At 33.6% G+C, this 14,069-nt stretch overlaps 2 protein-coding genes across 2 annotated transcripts; one reads left to right on the top strand and one right to left on the bottom strand.

The window, feature by feature from the left end:
- Nucleotides 1-503: 503 nt before the first annotated feature.
- On the bottom strand, nucleotides 504-6,357 carry LOC123897410 (lactoylglutathione lyase GLX1-like). The gene is made up of 9 exons (XM_045948016.1): nucleotides 6,211-6,357; nucleotides 4,926-5,057; nucleotides 4,719-4,843; nucleotides 4,510-4,574; nucleotides 4,202-4,414; nucleotides 2,860-2,907; nucleotides 2,641-2,748; nucleotides 2,393-2,545; nucleotides 504-743 (listed from the first exon to the last, which is right to left on the bottom strand). The coding sequence occupies exons 2-9, from the start codon at nucleotides 5,033-5,035 to the stop codon at nucleotides 702-704; spliced, it is 864 nt and encodes a 287-aa protein (XP_045803972.1). The 5' UTR covers nucleotides 5,036-5,057; nucleotides 6,211-6,357; the 3' UTR covers nucleotides 504-701.
- Nucleotides 6,358-9,793: 3,436 nt separating this feature from the next.
- LOC123898531 (cationic amino acid transporter 1-like) lies at nucleotides 9,794-12,635 on the top strand. The gene is made up of 2 exons (XM_045949515.1): nucleotides 9,794-10,489; nucleotides 10,889-12,635. The coding sequence occupies exons 1-2, from the start codon at nucleotides 10,099-10,101 to the stop codon at nucleotides 12,304-12,306; spliced, it is 1,809 nt and encodes a 602-aa protein (XP_045805471.1). The 5' UTR covers nucleotides 9,794-10,098; the 3' UTR covers nucleotides 12,307-12,635.
- The last annotated feature ends 1,434 nt before the right edge of the window (nucleotides 12,636-14,069 follow it).

The following is a 14,069-nucleotide window of genomic DNA, read 5'->3' as shown; positions in this document are numbered from 1 at the left end:
GACTGAGGTTGGGAGGTAACATTCAAGCGGGATAGAGAAGAGGCGGAGGAGAAATGGTGGTAGGGTCAGAGATAAAAAAATTTAATGATTTTTTCCTTGAGACTGGGTTAGTGGATTTACCTCTTCATGGAAGAAAGTTTACTTTCTGTTATCGGTTCAAGGAGTTTATTTGAGCATTGTCCCTTGTTACTTCATGAGAGCATCAGAAAGATTAGGGTCCTAGGCCCTTCGCATGATGAAATGTTGGTCAGATTTTCCTGGTTATCATTTTTTTTGTTAAAGAGCAGTTGCGGCCGTGTGTGATCGATGGATGGGTTTGTTAGAGACCAGCTGGTTCATGGGTTTAACTGTCAGACCGGCCATTTTATAGGTTCACCCGCCAGACCGGCCAGTTCATAGGTTCAGCTGTCAAACCGGTCGTTTATTGGTTCGCTGGTCAGACCAGCTGGTTCATGGATTCACCGATCGAGCCAGCTGGTTCAGCGGTTCAGCTGGCCAGTTCATAGGTTCAGCGATTTATTTATTCATTTTTTTTTTGTAAGGCAAGTTCTGCAAATGTTTTTAACAACAAATGAGTCGAGAACTACACATAAAAAAAAACACACACCCACACACACACACCCTTCAATTATTCTATAGACATACAACTTATTTTCATAAAATAGGACTCATCATTTTTATTCGTGAAAAGCCAGCAAACTTCACTCTAATTCCTTCAGAAAATCGTGGTTGTCAACCAACACCTACAAATTCATACAAATTGACCAATGTGTAAGAATATGGCACATGTTCAAAATGACATGGCAGTCAAGTCACAAAAAAAAAAAACAAACAAACTAGATAAAGCACATTTTTCGTACAATGCCATTAATATTAATAAATAAAGCATAATTTTCGAGGTAGTCTTAAAAAATAGTGACATGAATGGCAAAAAGGTTGAATCCAATACGAGTTAGGAGTATTAAACAAACCAAAACAAGCTTATTATTCTAAAACATCCATTTTATGATCAATTTAAGTTTCTAGTCAGAATGGAATCCATTACTTTACATTCTGTGATTATGAAAAGAGGTTCAAAGGTGAACCCCAATAAAAAAATTCATTCATTTTGAGCAAAGCGATCTTGCAGAGGGTACAACTTAACCTACTCCGGGGGTTGTCAACAAAGAACTCAATACTCCTCACACTTAGGGCATGAGACACAGAGGGATGAAAATTTAGGAGTTTGAATTAGTGTATCTTGACCAAATATTAATTTGATACCTACTTCCCAGTTTCAACCTTTTTATTGGATGCTCTTGCCTTAATATTTTCTGCAGACATACTTCCTAATAGTTACAATCTGTTTTTCTGAAGATGCTTTAAGGCACAAAGAAAAAATATACAAACCATAAACCAGAATTTTGAAGATACATAAGGTTTGAGGCTTCAAAAGGTCATGTATTTCTGCATTTTACTAGTTACCTAGTGTTTTTCCACATTAATATTTTTTCCTCGAAATTCCGGAGTACTATATTCTTTGTCCCAGTCAACTGTCATACTAAGCAGCTCATAGAAAACTGTGTACCGTTAACCTACAACTATCCCGACAGAGAAGAGTTCCTTTCTCGCGGCTCTTTATGACCTCTTGAATCACATAACAAGCGGCACATAATCTGGCCAGTGCCCCTCATATGTGCTGCCTGTGTCTTCCAGCTCATATGCAAGCTGGGGTTACAAGTCCTACTGTCCTACAATCAAACCATCATTTGGATCCTCCATCAGGCCAGCACCAATCCATCCAGTTTCGTCTCTTTCTCCGTCCTCGGTTCCAACTCTTTCCCTTCTTCCACCTCCCTCAGCCACAAGCCCACCTGTCTACCACCCCTTTCATACTCAGAAAGGGGCACACACACCAACTCATTTAGCAGACTTTTGGAGTTATGTGGTTGTCAGCGCTCCAGGGATTCATTCACTCTTCTCACTAAACAAACAGTTACCTAAGACCTAGGTTCAGATCATCACTGACAAGGTATCATTCTAAACAACCTAAGCAAGAACAAAAACAATTGTTATCCTCATACTCTAATTAATTAGCCTAAACTTTGCAACATATTACCTCATGATGGATGGATAGTTAGATAGACATGGATATTTTTGTCTTTTTTGGTTGCATGTCAATGGACATATAGTTGTCCAATGATTTGGTGAGGCCAGGGGACAAGATTATGGATATTGGTCCAATCTATGACTCTATTTTGTCTTGTACTGTGTTCACTATTCAAATGGCACATTTGTTTTGTTGTCAAGTCAATATTTCCTTTATTTGTTTGCAAAACACATGGACCCTAAGTTGCAACCTTACTCAACATAAAAAATTAAAATGCAAAAACAGGGAGAATATAAAACTTACAGTTTTCCATCCATCTGGATCTAAGAAAGAAGTGATTTTTGTGTTAAGGCCAGGAATCGGCCCTGGCTGCCTGGTAATCTTCCCTCCAAGCTCTTGAGTGACTATGTTGACTACCTCGGCACTCTTGTATACATCATCAGTGCCAATAGCAACCTGATATATATACACCACACAAATTTTATTAAGTGGTACATAAATGCGAAGATACCAGTTTAGGCTTGTAGAAGGAAATATAAAGTTTAACTAACTTGTGCATAAGCATTTCCCTTGGTGTAATCGGTGACACCATAGTTATATGTCAGCTCCAACACAACTGTCTCGTGCTCCTCTGCATACCCAAGCATAGCTAAAGTGTACTGTATGGTGTGCAGTGTAATTCAGGAACATCGTAAGCAAATTATTGTTTATGCTTCAAATATGTTCTGGTCGGTGTGGATTGCTGATATTAAGTTAACAAAGGAGCTCACCTTGTATTGAGGTCTATCAACTTTCTTCACCAGCTTCAAACCCAAGGCCTGTGAAAACATGATCCAGTATAAACACAAACTTGATTAATAAAAAAACACTGTTGGATTAAGAAATTAATTTATGTGCTTTTCACCCAATATCTACTTTAGTATTGCTAGTTGATGACATGGTATCAGTGTCTCTAAAACGAAGTGATCCAGATACTGATTCTTGTCGCTCCAGTTTTTCTTAAAAATTTAAATTTCAGCCCAAAGTTAGAACTCGGGTTGGTATATGTGTTGTCCACACTCAAGCTTGGCAGGTTCATGCGCCAGGGGACATGTTAAGTTTTTAACTAATAAAACCATTCAATGTGCTTTACCTAATAAGTTAAATTTTTAGATTATTGGTTCATAACAGAAATAAACATAAAACCACAATATATCAAAAGCAGTGTTATACTTGGTTGTGCCACACAAAATACAAGATAAGCAAATCGTAAACAACAATGCAGTTGCTCTACTTCAAGCCTAGAAAGTTGGAAACCGATCAGTGAAGGATATTTGTATTGTAACTATCAACATAAGCACAAGACACTAAACATCCAACTCATCTCAAGGGATTCTCACATTCTTCCCTAAAATGGGAAAAATGGATAAGTAGAGCACCAACCAAAAATACAGATATGTAAAAACCATGCCTTCACACAATAACTCAATCTTTTAGGATAGTTAAGTTATAACATGTTATTTGAGCCTGTGTGTCCAAATTGCCTAGATTAAATCTTAATCCATCATGTTTTTCTAGATACATGTTAAATTTCAGTAAGGATAGATAGATTTATACATTGTCAACACTAAAAGGCCAGTAGAGACATTCATGAGTCTTCAAGTAATAGTTTAAAGCTTTTGGAACATTTGATTTAATAAATAATTGAAAGTGTTCTCTATATACATAAGAAATATTTACTTGTAAAAAATGTAACTACAAAGACACTCTTTCATCTGATAGGCCTAAAATTGCTAAGCTAGTTTTCCAATGGAGCATAATCAAGGCAGGAATTCATCGGCAGAACATTATCGTGTCATTTTGATCTTAGGGAGGTGAGACAAAGATGAACTATCGCCAAAATATCAGCAGAAAGTAAGGCTTATATGGACAGAAAAGGAAAAGAATAATAATTACAAATTTTTTAAAAAATTAGTATGTTAAATTTATAAAATTTAAATCCGCAGACATTTCAGTCGTCAATATTTATGAAACTGAGGTAAAAGCAGAGGACCTGTAGCAATTATGATAGAAATGAAAGTAATGGCATTAAAAGGAATGTTCACCAAACGAAGAAATCAACTTTGAAATTACCTTTTCATAAAACTTAATTGAGCGCTCTAAGTCACCAACACGAAGCATTACTTGGCATAATGGCTCAGGTGTTGAAGCTCTTTCGAGAATTTCAAAAATATAACCATCAGGATCCTTCACAAAGGCGATAACAGTAGACCCGCCACTAACTGGACCAGGCTCCCTAGTGACGGTTCCACCCTTAGCTCGGACGTGTTCAACAAATTTGTAGACCTAAAAGTGGAAGACATACTCACTTCAGTTTTAGTATAAAAGTGGCAACTGCTAAGTAGATTATCAAGCTTTTGTGAAAGTAAACTATAGCTTACATCTGGAGTTGCGATAGCAAAATGTCCGAAACCAGTTCCAATATCGTATGAGGTCACTCCATAATCTGACATCATCATATGCAGAATCCAATGTCAAATTCAATTAAACACACGAAAGATGGTAAGCAAAGGTATATAGAATCAGAGAATCACAATATACATATGATACACTGCATGCATGAACAGAAAAGGTTTACAGTGCAACATACTATAAGTTAATTCCACAACAAAATTGGATGTTTCAGGGCCAAATCCAAGAAAAGCATTGGCATATCTCTCTTCAGGAACATCTCTTTTCCTCAAAAGCTTCATTCCAAAAGCTTCAGTATAAAACCTGAGAGAAACAACGAGGAAATTTTAAGCCTCTAAACACACATCATGGCACATTTGAACAATCCAAGTCAACTAAACCTTACTTGATGGTGTGATCAAGATCACCAACACGGTAAACAGTATGCAGGAAGCGGCGCTTATCTTTTTTCGGCCATTCCAATAGCTCAGCATTAGGTTGTGCAGCCTCGGCCATTTTCAATGTGGGTACAAATACTCTGCAACATCATCATACAAAAGCTAACTATTATTTAATATGTCTAGTTTCATCAAAGAAAATCAAACTTGATTCTACCACCTATCAAACAAGGCTTCAGTAAATATCTAATATTTTAGTAGATATCAAAATGTTTGGTAACTTTGGGTCCGCTATAGCACTATACTGTAGGAGAATTTTAACAAACCACTTTTGTTCAGCAATACGCGTTTTAGCTCAAAGTGTTAATCAAATGGCAGCTATAGCGTAGCCAGCTTTAAACAAATCTCAATTTTTTGCGATCCACAAAAGACAACACTGTTTGAATCAGCCTCCAAGATTCAGTTTGACAATAAGTGATACCAAAAGTAGCTTCTTTGTTGGATTAAAAAAAAATCACTTGATTTCACTATCAAAATAGTTTGCTAGTAAAAATATCTATGCAAAAACTAATTAACCACCTAACATTATAACTATTTCAAAAAGTCCCTGACTTTATTAAACTTTCAAATTGATCCATATATTTAACCACTCACTATCAATTAGATCCTTATATTTTAAGCACTTACTATCAATTTGGTCTCTATATTAAGTGCTTACTATCAAGTTAGTCCTAACATACTCTCAAAAGGACTAGTACAAGTTAAATTCGACAAAGCCGGGACCTTTCAAAAAAATTCATTAATAATCAATCTCAGGGACTACTAATTTAGTGATTTACTCAAAACTAATTCTACAAAATCAAGTTTAGTCACAAAAATGATCTCGAAAAAGCTCATCCAAATTCACAATAAGTTACTCAAATCAAAACATTAGTTGCCAGAAAATGTAAAACGTAAAAAAATAAAATAAAAACTGATCTAGCTAAACAATTCAAAAGGTTAATTTCAATTGCATATATTGTTTAACTGAATAACAAACAAACGATCGGAAGCACATGCACCTTTCATTTCACATGTAAAAATTAATCCCGATTAATTAGTAGGTGATTTCATAATTTTCATAATAAAACAAGAGTAACAGTGTAAAAGTGAAGGCAAAAAGATGAAAATACTGAATCGATTAACTTGATCAGACAAAGTTATTTTACGATCTAACAATATACAAGGCGATGGAAAACAAGATTTCTTAACAACACAAAATATTGAGTTTGATAGTAAGATATGAGCAGTTACAGATGAGTATGAATAAAATCGGAACGGATGGAGCAATTATTAGAGAAAATGGAAACCCTAGTTGCAGAGAGAGAGAGAGAGAAAGTAACGGAAGATTGTAAAAGAAGAAGAACAATTGAATTGTTTGGTGACAGTTAATTTTTTTTTTTTTTTGGAAATGCTAAATAGTAAGAATTCAAATCCTATATTACTCCATTGAATAAAATGTCACTTTCGTTCCTGAAAGTATCGCTCGCTGTCATAATAGTCCCTGAATTAACAAAAAACATTTAAAAGTTCTTGATTCGAACTTTCGTTAGTCAGAATCGTCCGTGACGAACTCTTGACCAAATTCTATTTGTTTTTTTATGATGTGTTTCAAGATTTTGACACATTGGACCAATATGTGGCAATTTTTAACTCAAATTTCACTACCACCTAGTCAAGGATCAAATTGACACTAAAAATCAATTTTTTTTTAAATAAAAATAAATACAATAAATTTTTTAAAATTAATCCAAAAACCATAAACTCATCTCTTGCCCATAATTCATAAAAAATGTAGTAGTTAACCATTTTTAAAAATGCAAATAATGTATTAAAAATAACAAATTAATGCATAAAAAATACATCATTGGAGAACAAATGACAGATCCAAATTCACTCATTATACTTGAAGTCCTCCAGATTTTGCATCAAACCCCATATTCATCTTAGTTTGATAACAATCCTTGGAACCAAGTTTGTGAACAAGTTGGAGTCAAAAGCAATTGAGGAAAATATGACATTTTACTTCAACAATCTACAAGGTTTTCTATTGATTTCATAAGGCATCTCAGTAGGTTTAGTACCTACCTTTCTTCCATTTTCATAAATTTATCAAGCATGATGTTGATTCCAGCTTCAGGTTTAGATGGATCTTGTCGTGAAGGTTTAGTCAAAGCTCAGATCTGTGCAACAATGGGGAAATGATAGTTAGGTTGTTCTCAACTTGAAGAAAATTGGGAAGATGATTGTGTTAACTATCACTTTAGTCTTTGCCAATATGGATAATCAAACTGGGAATAGCAAATGCCACATATTGGTCCAACGTGTCAAATGTTAGGACACATCATCAAAGTCAAACGGAAAATGGTCAAGAGATGACGTCAGGGACGATTTTGGCTAACGGAAGTTTGAATCATGGACTTTTAAATATTTTTTGTTCATTCAATGACTGTTATGACAGCGAATGTCACTTTCAGTGACGAAAGTGTCTGTTTACTCGATTTAGAAAAGAGATAGCAAAAAACGTGAGATCCACCACCTTTTTCATTTCTCTACATATATGGGAAGAAAGGCAAGAGAGAAACGTTTTTCCACAATTACCCTTATTCCAACAACACTCACACATATCTCTTATATTATAAGCTTGTATACACAAGCAAACCCCAAACCTAATTTGTTTTCCCTCCACTTTTATCTTGCAATTTTTATTAAAAAATAATACAATTTTGTCTTGACTAGGATTTGAACTCGCAACACTTTAGTGCAAGACAATATTTTCAACCACTATGACAAGTATACCAATTGTGATTAAAATTATGTGCAATAATTGATAATCACCATCGATTTTCATAGGAAAGATTTCATACAACAATTAAACACCATCAAATTACATTGCACAATTTAAATAATTAAAAATCGATAATTAGAAATCTAGCAAATCATCAAATCATATATTTTCTTAGTGTTTTATTTTTCGAAAAAATTTACATTTTTTATCCTAATTCAATATTTTTTACTAATTAACTAAACATGTTAACCATTATTTTAGTGTGTTTTTTTTTACGGAAAGAAAAAAATCATTGGATTTAAAAAATACTTTATTTTTTTAACTAAGCATGCTAAGAAAAATATACTTTTTTTATGTCTTTTTGAACTTAAAAGTTTGTTCATGTTGAGGAGTATGGTTGATCGTATTACTGCAAATATATATCAATGTGATATTTATGCAAATAGTAGTTGACTCCAGGTATATATCAACGTGACTATATTATTAATTACGAAAAAATCACTGATTCACATTTGTTTCTTTTGCTAACAATGTATCCTAACCTTTCCGGATCAAAGAAGATTGTTTTCTGAATGAGTTTTGGGTGTTGGCAATGGAGAAATTGAAGGTGACAACGACGATGATTTAGAACTTGACATTCCATCAAATTTATTGATTCCAAATTCAAATGATCCTCATGCTTCTATCGTTGAAAGCACATATCCCCAACTTTTACAAAACATGAACGATATAACGTGTTTCCAAAATAGAGTTATATTAGCTCCTAAAAATTCAATAGTCGACACAATAAATGATTATATGTTGGATTTAATTTCTGGTGAAGAAAAAACATATTTGAGTTATGATACTCCACTCACACATAATTTAGATGGTCAAACAGTGGATGATGTTCATACTCCTGAATTTTTTAACACGATTTCCACATCGGGACTCTCAAATCACAAGTTGAAACTTAAAGTTGGAGTTACTGTTATGCTATTAAGGAATTTGAATAAAAAAATTAGGATTATGTAATATAACAAGACTTATTATTACAAGATTGGGAAAACGTGATCTTGAAGGAAAAATTATTTCAGGAAGTAATATTGGTGATCAGGTTTTCATACTTAGATTTTCTTTGACACCATCTGACGTGAGAATTCCTTTTAAATTTCAACGGAGACAATTTCCTTTAATGATTTTTTTGCGATGACTATTAATAAGAGCCAGGGACAATCTTTAAAGCATGTTGGGATATATCTTCCGTCGCCAGTGCTTTCACATGGTCAGCTGTATGTTGCGATTTCAAGAGTTACTTCTAGAGAAGGATTAAAAATATTGATCATCGATGATGACGGCAAAGATACGACTAAGACTTCAAATGTGGTCTACAAGAAAGTCTTCCGTAATATATCTTCTTTTGTATATATATATTTATCCAAAATTATTGTTGAACTATCGTTTAATGTGACTCAAAAAAATTCATATACCTTATATTATTGCAATTATCATATTGTAATTTATAATTACATATATTACGGCTAATTAGACCTGTGTAGTTAATTAAGTAATAATTATATTTTTAATATAGGGTTTTTATTGTCAATTCATAAAATCATTGTATTTCTCTCTTCTCTATTTCTCTTTCATAAAATCTATTAGAATTATCCATCTCAATGATTTACGGATAGATATTTATATAACATGTCCACCGAAGAATTCATCATTGTTATGGGTTTATATTGTGTCTGCATGTGATTATGTGAAAAGGTTTCATGAAGTTTAGGGTATTATAGTGCAATTTGCTAAAATTATACTTTACCCGTCCCAAAATAAATGACCTAATTTTAACTTAGTGTATATCTACTTTGATAATATTTTTTTACTAATATATACATGCAAAAATAATCATATGAGACCTTGTTTGATTTGTCTCGATGAGTATTTTCAAAATATATAATTTTTAATAATATATAATTTAAGATATTAATGATTAAAGTTGTACATTGACAACCGTAAATGCAATCACCTGGGTCATTTATTTTGGGACGGAGTAATCCTATATAAACTGGAAAACAACCTCAATGTAGTTGTGATTAGTTTCTCTATAACTAACAAATTATATTTGCTAACTAAAATTATATTCTTTAACAAACAAATTTTAGCAATTTTAGCATAGGCTTGTTTCGTAGTACTGAAATATTGATTCGTTGTTTCTCTGGTTCTGCAAATATTAGTTTTCAATTCATTGATTCATGTTGTTCCCTTCAATCTTAACTAACTTAACCACTTAATTCAACAAATTGGTAAACTATATATATATACACACACTTTTACAACAACATTGCATGTGTTACATAAATTAATTAAAAGAAATGAAACAGGACATGAATCTTGAAAACAAATCAGGAAGAAACGAGTTTTTCCCTGAAGATTCATTTAAGAGTTGGGGTGATTATGGAAAATCGTTTATGAAAACACCATTTCGGTTGAAAGATAGAATGTTTACACGTTCTAAAGATTACATAGAGATTGTTGAAATGAAAGCTCGAAGCAGCCATCAAATGAAGAAGACGTTAAGTTGGTGGGATCTTATTTGGTTTGGAATTGGAGCTGTTTTAGGTTCCGGAATTTTCGTTCTCACCGGACTGGAAGCTCGTGAGGAGGCAGGTCCCGCCGTTGTTTTGTCGTATGTTGTCTCTGGTACCGCGGCTTTGCTGTCGGTTTTCTGTTACACTGAATTTGCTGTCGAAATTCCTGTTGCAGGTTTGCTTTTGTTCCTACCTTCCTTTAAATTATCTAGTATGATTATAGCTTCTTCTTTTTTTTATAATATTCTGTGATTATAAATTTATTTAGCAAAAAAAAAAATTGACATTTTTTTAAGCTATGTCATTATAAATATTTTTTATCTAAGCATACCCTTTTACCTTAAATCCAATTAACTAGATGAAAGATGACTTGGCGTATTTTGTGCATGTTTGGAATCATAGTGGAGTTGATGAAATTACGGTGACAATGTCATTTTGTTGATCTATAAAGTGTAGTTTTTACAAAATTACAGCGACTCACCATGATTATGTCAAATTCACTGTGAATCAAACACAATTTAGTCACTTAAATTTGATTTTGACACTAATATGGTTATTGTTGTTTATTGATCAGGTGGGTCATTTGCATACTTAAGAGTAGAACTAGGAGACTTTGTGGCCTTCATAGCCGCCGGAAACATACTCCTTGAATATGTTATTGGAGCAGCCGCCGTAGCTCGGTCATGGACCTCCTATTTCGCCACCCTTTGCAACAAAAATCCTGACGATTTTCGCATAATAGTCCACAAAATGAACCCTGATTATGGCCATCTTGACCCTATTGCTGTTGTAGCCCTCATATCCATTGCAATCCTTGCAATCTTCAGCACAAAGGCTTCTTCCATCTTCAACAAAATCGCCACAATTCTCCACTTATTTGTCATTGTCTTCATCATTGTCGTTGGCCTAATCAATGCTAACCCCGAAAACTACTCATCATTTGCGCCTTTTGGTACTCGAGGCATTTTCAAAGCTTCAGCTGTTCTTTTTTTTGCTTACATAGGTTTTGATGCAGTTTCAACTATGGCCGAGGAAACTAAAAACCCTGGAAGAGACATTCCTATTGGACTTGTTGGCTCAATGGTGATTATCACTTTTATATATTGTTTACTAGCATCAACACTTTGCCTTATGCAGAACTACAAAACCGTCGATATCAACGCGCCTTTTTCCGTTGCATTTAGTTCAATTGGATGGGGATGGGCTAAATACATTGTTGCATTGGGAGCATTAAAAGGAATGACGACCGTTTTGTTGGTTAATGTTGTCGGTGCTTCACGTTATTTAACGCACATTTCTCGTACTCACATGATGCCTCCTTGGTTTGCTCTTGTTCACGAAAAAATCGGGACACCTTTGAATGCTACAATTGCAATGGTTATATCTACAGCTATGGTTGCATTTTTCACAGATCTCCGTATTCTATCGAACTTACTGTCGATCTCAACTCTTTTTATTTTCATGCTTGTGGCAGTTGGGATTTTAATCCGTCGTTATTATTCGACCGGGATAACTACTAAAGAGAATCAAATTAAGCTAATTGTGTGTGTTGTGTTGATTATTGGATCTTCATGTGGCATGTCTAGTTATAGAGCAATGAGTGATGGTTGGATTGGTTGGGCAGTTACTGCTCCTTTATGGCTATTAGGAACAGGAGGTGTTTGGTTTCTTGTTCCAGAAGTAAAGAAACCTAAAGTTTGGGGTGTACCTTTAGTTCCATGGTTACCTTCTTTTTCTATTGCTATTAATATATTTCTTCTTGGATCTATTGATAAAGATTCATATATAAGGTTTGGGATATGGTCAGGGATTTTGTTGATTTATTATGTTCTCATTGGGCTACATGCTTCTTATGATGCATCAAAGGAGGTTGAGAGTAGACATTGTATGGCTCAATATGTTGACAAGGAGATTAAAAATGTAGAAGAGGAATGCAAAAAGTTAGAGGTAGGACAATTGGCCAAAGAAGATGAGTTGGGTACTAAAGTGTAAGCCTCTATAGCTATGCATCATTATCTCTATGAAAATTTTAAAGTTTTACAACAATATTATTAATATTAAGTGTGAAGCTCGTTATCATGGATAACAAAACTTCATTCACATAAAAAGGACTATGAAATTTCTTTGAAGACCTCAATATCAAACATATGAAATTTCTTTGAAGACCTCAATATCAAACACTTCACTTCCTATGGGTTTACTAAGTGTTCATATCAAGTTATGGGGAATCTTGAAAAGTAGCATAAGCTTTGCAAACTCTTATGAAATGAGAATTGGAATCAAAATGCTTCCTTCTAAACATTAATGTAATAGAAGTTGAGAGTCAATTCAAAATGAAATCTTAAGATTTTTACTATTTTCAAGCTTTCTAAGCTTTTACCATTCAATTTCTCCAAATTCCCAAAATCTTAACAAATTTAGCTAAGTTGGTTGAATATCACATTTTATATGGGAAGGGATCCTCTTTGGTGAGGATTTCACTGCGAGAGTTCAGTGTATATCCTCACCATTTAATGCATTTTTTATTATATAACTAATTACAACAAAAATAATGGGTGGTTTAGATTAAACCGTGACACTTTTTATGGGAGATGATCCACATCCCATTTAATATATAGTAGTCAAAATTCGAACACAGAAACAGATCTGAATTCTCTCAAGCTCATTATCTTATGTTGTATGTGTTGTCATCATCTCACCCGTCCATTCATGTTTTATGGATCAAGAGCAGGAGGGATGACCGAATAGAAACTCCACTTATTCTAGCTAGCTACTTTAAGTGTTTGTTTGTTTTAAGAGAATATGCGGCGAGAGAGTTCCATGCGAGAGAGTTTGCAAAGAAAGTGTCTTTTTCTATTGTTTGGAGCAGCAATGATTTAGAAAGAGTAAACTGTCACTTTCGTCTCTGAAAGTGTCGCTCGCTTTCATAATAGTCCCTGAATCAACAAAAAACATTTAAAAGTCCATGATTCAAACTTCCGTTAGTCAGAATCGTCCTTGACGTTATCTCTTGACCAAATTCTATTTGTTTTTTTATGATGTGTTTCAAGATTTGACACATTGGACCAATATGTGGCAATTTTTAATTCAAATTTCACTACCACCTAGTCAAGGATCAAATTGACAATAAAAATCAAATTTTTTTTAAATAAAAACAAATACAATAATTTTTTTAAAATTAATCCAAAAACCATAAACTCATCTCTTGCCCATAATTCATCAAAAATGTAGTAGTTAACAATTTTTAAAAATGCAAATAATGTATTAAAAATAATAAACTAATGCATAAAAAATACATCATTGGAGAACAAAGGACATATTCAAATTCACTCACTATACTTGAAGTCCTCCAGGTTTTGCATCAAACCCCATATTCATCTTCGTTTGATAACAATCCTTGAAACCAAGTTTGTGAACAAGTTGGAGTCAAAAGCAATTGAGGAAAATATTATATTTTACTTCAACAATCTACAAGGTTTCCTCTTGATTTCACAAGGCATCTCAATAGGTTTAGTACCTACCTTTCTTCCATTTTCATAAATTTATCAAGCATTCTTAGTAACTTTAGTGTACCGAAAAAAGACCCTGTTATGAAGGAATACTTGGTAAATGTCACCTTAGAATCTTTTTAGATACATGAACACTTTTTTTCTCCAAAGTGTTTAGGTAACCAAAAAATAATTTGGAAAATTTTTACATACCTGCACATTTTTTTTAAAGTGTTCAGGTAACAAAAAAAATTAGAAAATTTTTAC

Source organism: Trifolium pratense, linkage group LG7, assembly GCF_020283565.1.
Source record: "Trifolium pratense cultivar HEN17-A07 linkage group LG7, ARS_RC_1.1, whole genome shotgun sequence".
NCBI lineage: Eukaryota > Viridiplantae > Streptophyta > Magnoliopsida > Fabales > Fabaceae > Trifolium > Trifolium pratense.
This window is presented reverse-complemented; position numbering and strand designations above follow the sequence as displayed.

Coding starts and splice junctions, on each gene's coding strand:
- LOC123897410 (XM_045948016.1), bottom strand. CDS start 5,035: ATGGCCGAGGCTGCACAACCTAATGCTGAGCTATTGGAATGGCCGAAA. Junction 4,844..4,925: donor GATCTTGATCACACCATCAA/GTAAGGTTTAGT, acceptor TGTTTCTCTCAG/GTTTTATACTGAAGCTTTTG. Junction 4,415..4,509: donor TTGCTATCGCAACTCCAGAT/GTAAGCTATAGT, acceptor TTCCACTTTTAG/GTCTACAAATTTGTTGAACA.
- LOC123898531 (XM_045949515.1), top strand. CDS start 10,099: ATGAAACAGGACATGAATCTTGAAAACAAATCAGGAAGAAACGAGTTT. Junction 10,490..10,888: donor TGTCGAAATTCCTGTTGCAG/GTTTGCTTTTGT, acceptor TTTATTGATCAG/GTGGGTCATTTGCATACTTA.